The sequence below is a fragment of the Engraulis encrasicolus genome, chromosome 13, assembly GCF_034702125.1.
Source record: "Engraulis encrasicolus isolate BLACKSEA-1 chromosome 13, IST_EnEncr_1.0, whole genome shotgun sequence".
Classification (NCBI taxonomy): domain Eukaryota; kingdom Metazoa; phylum Chordata; class Actinopteri; order Clupeiformes; family Engraulidae; genus Engraulis; species Engraulis encrasicolus.
The window spans coordinates 18,596,177-18,598,676 of NC_085869.1; the positions used below are offsets into that span (position 1 = coordinate 18,596,177).

Here is a 2,500-nt window from a genome sequence, read left to right on the forward strand (position 1 = left end):
CCAAGAGTGAGTTAGTGAGTGTGCATGTCTTAGTTAGACACAGTCAGTCCGTGCAGGAGGAGTGTGAGAGGCTGGGTCTTGGCAAGTGAGTGAGTGAGTTAGTGAGTGGAGCAGTGAGCAGCCCTCCACTTGTTGAGCGAGCGCTAGGCTACTCTGGGGAGTCTCTCCAGTCCTGGCCGCTGCTCCACTGACAGCCATCCAACAGCTGGATAATGCTGCCGACGTACTGAACTCAGGACTTTACCACCAGGAGAGTCGCTTACTTTGTGTTACTGTATGTGGGGGTGAGCCGAGCCGGGACGAAGCAGGACTAAGCATCGTCATGCAGGGAAGAGCGAGTAAGACTCCCAAGAAGGAGCTGGTGATCGAGTCCCCTCAGCAGTATAAGAGCCTGAACGCTGCAGAGGCGGAGGTGGACACAGTGCCACAGGTTGTGGTAAGTCAGATGTTCTGCGATGCATGGTTTGGACCGGCTAAGATGCTGTGAGATACTAGTGCAAGGAGGACTACTTTAAAACTCTGTCATGTACAGAACTTCAAGTGACACTGTTCAATTGCTGTTTTCTGACAGTGTTGCAAATTAGTTGTTGCTGGACTTTGAAGTGGTCTTGAGTTGTTGTAGTAGTGTCATGTGTGTGTGGGTGTGTGTCTGTTCTGGCGCACACTTTTAGAAGTTACTGGATTGGTGTGTGCGTGAATTTGCATTGTTATCTATTTTCTCCGTATTGACATTAAAAGTGTCTCCTAAAGTCCAGCCCAGCCCTGTGAAGTGTAAGGGCTGCTGTGAGTTATAATGCTCCCACTGACAGTCTCGGGTTTCAGGGCTGCTCTGTGAGCTCCGCTGGAGGGAAACGCTGCTCAGTCAGGGCAGAGGCCGGCCGGTCGGCTCGGCCTGGGTGCAGAGATGAGATGAGATGAGATGAGCCGGGTGACTGGAGGAGTTAATTACAGAAAGTAGCGCTTGTAAAATCACCCCACTGACCGCCGCCCGGGGACTAATCGGCAGGTTTCACTTGGGTCCTCGTCTGTCACTCTGTGCTTTCTCACTTTCACCAATGTTGTTTACCCTGGTAGAAGGCTCATACTGGACTTATAATGGCTCTCTTGGTGTTGGTTGGTAAACATATGTGGTGCTTTTTTGAACAGAGGAGTCTGTAATCGTAAACTGCTTCTGTCTTAGTAGAGTGAAAAGTGTGAACCTCATATTGAGTGTTTGCTGAGTGATTAGTGGGTGAATGACTTCATGCTGGTGTTGATGATTGTGGGAAGGGCTGTCTGTCTCTGTTGACACGTCTCTGCTGTCACCCCTGATGCATAACTCAGATGAGTCACACTGATGGAGGATGAAATAGATGATGATGACCACGAAACTGAAAACAGGCTTCTCCCACTATGTTGTGTGTCGTTAAGATGCCAGTTAGAGCCAAACAATTGATCACACTTGAAGGGCGACACCAGTGGTTGCCAACCTTTTTTTTTCGGTATGGTGCCCCATTTTGACATCCCTAATTTCTTTCCCATACACATTTTTCACGGCAAAAATTAGAACATGACAGACATGCATAGGTTGTAGTGCATTAAACCTATAGATATTTAGTAACATTTAGGCTGTCAGTATTTATATATATTTCACACACTTTCAGAGATTTCAGGTGACCCCCATTTGAATTCCAGGCGACCCCAAAATGGGGTCCCGACCCCAATGTTGAAAAACACTGAGCGACACACCATCACACCTCTTCATCCTCAGGATACTGGGCTCCAGTCCTTCATGACTCCTAGTACTGAGTTTTAGATATTGTGCACTCGGAGCAGTCACAGGCACACGGGGGTATGGACTCATGGTGGAGGAATGCGATGATGCTACTCCTGTGAGAGAGAAGGAGTCAAAGCAATGAATGACCAAGACCAAGTCCACTCACTCTGTTTGGCATATGGAAGACATCAATGCTGATGATGTGGGGTCCAGTCGAGAGAGAGAGAGAGAGAGAGAGAGAGAGACCGAGAGAGAGAGAGAGAGACAGAGAGAGAGAGAGAGAGACAGAGAGACAGAGAGACAGAGAGAGAAAGAGTGAGTGCAGGCATACCAAAGAAGGGTGAAGTCAAAATGATGTCATCATAACACATTTGAAAAACTTGGTAAAATTCTCAGCTTCCTAAGAATGGATTTAAACTAAAGAAATGCTGTCAGCAATATGGTCAGATTTTTGGAAATTGACTTTCTACAGTAAAACCTCTCTTTTGCCCTGATTAAACATCTACGTTAGCTTCTTCTCATTAAGCAGGTACATGATCTTGGATATAGAGAACACATTTGACTGGGCAGTGTGCCATGGTTTGAAGGCATTTGTCTCATTTTCTTTTAAGTTTCCAAACTTGGGCTTTGCCTTGCCAAATCCATCAGATTGACTTCTAGATTTGGCCTTCAAAACATTTGTTTTACTACAACACGAACACAATAAATTCAGTGTGTGTACGCGGAAGTACCCAAAGGAAGTAC

General features: G+C 46.6%; 1 protein-coding gene across 7 annotated transcripts in view; it reads left to right on the forward strand.

Moving 5' to 3' along the window:
• The window catches only part of LOC134460792 (dedicator of cytokinesis protein 9-like), a 153,109-nt gene that overhangs the window by 58,422 nt on the left and 92,187 nt on the right, over positions 1–2,500 (forward strand). For 3 of the 7 annotated variants that reach the window (XM_063213343.1, XM_063213345.1, XM_063213346.1), the window contains exon 1: positions 1–436. This exon is cut by the window's left edge and continues 13 nt beyond it. The exons of the other annotated variants lie outside the window; for them this stretch is intronic. In XM_063213343.1, the coding sequence (XP_063069413.1) occupies positions 323–436 (114 nt within the window). In that variant the 5' untranslated portion in view covers positions 1–322. The remainder of the gene's footprint in view (positions 437–2,500) is intronic. 7 annotated transcript variants of the gene reach the window in all.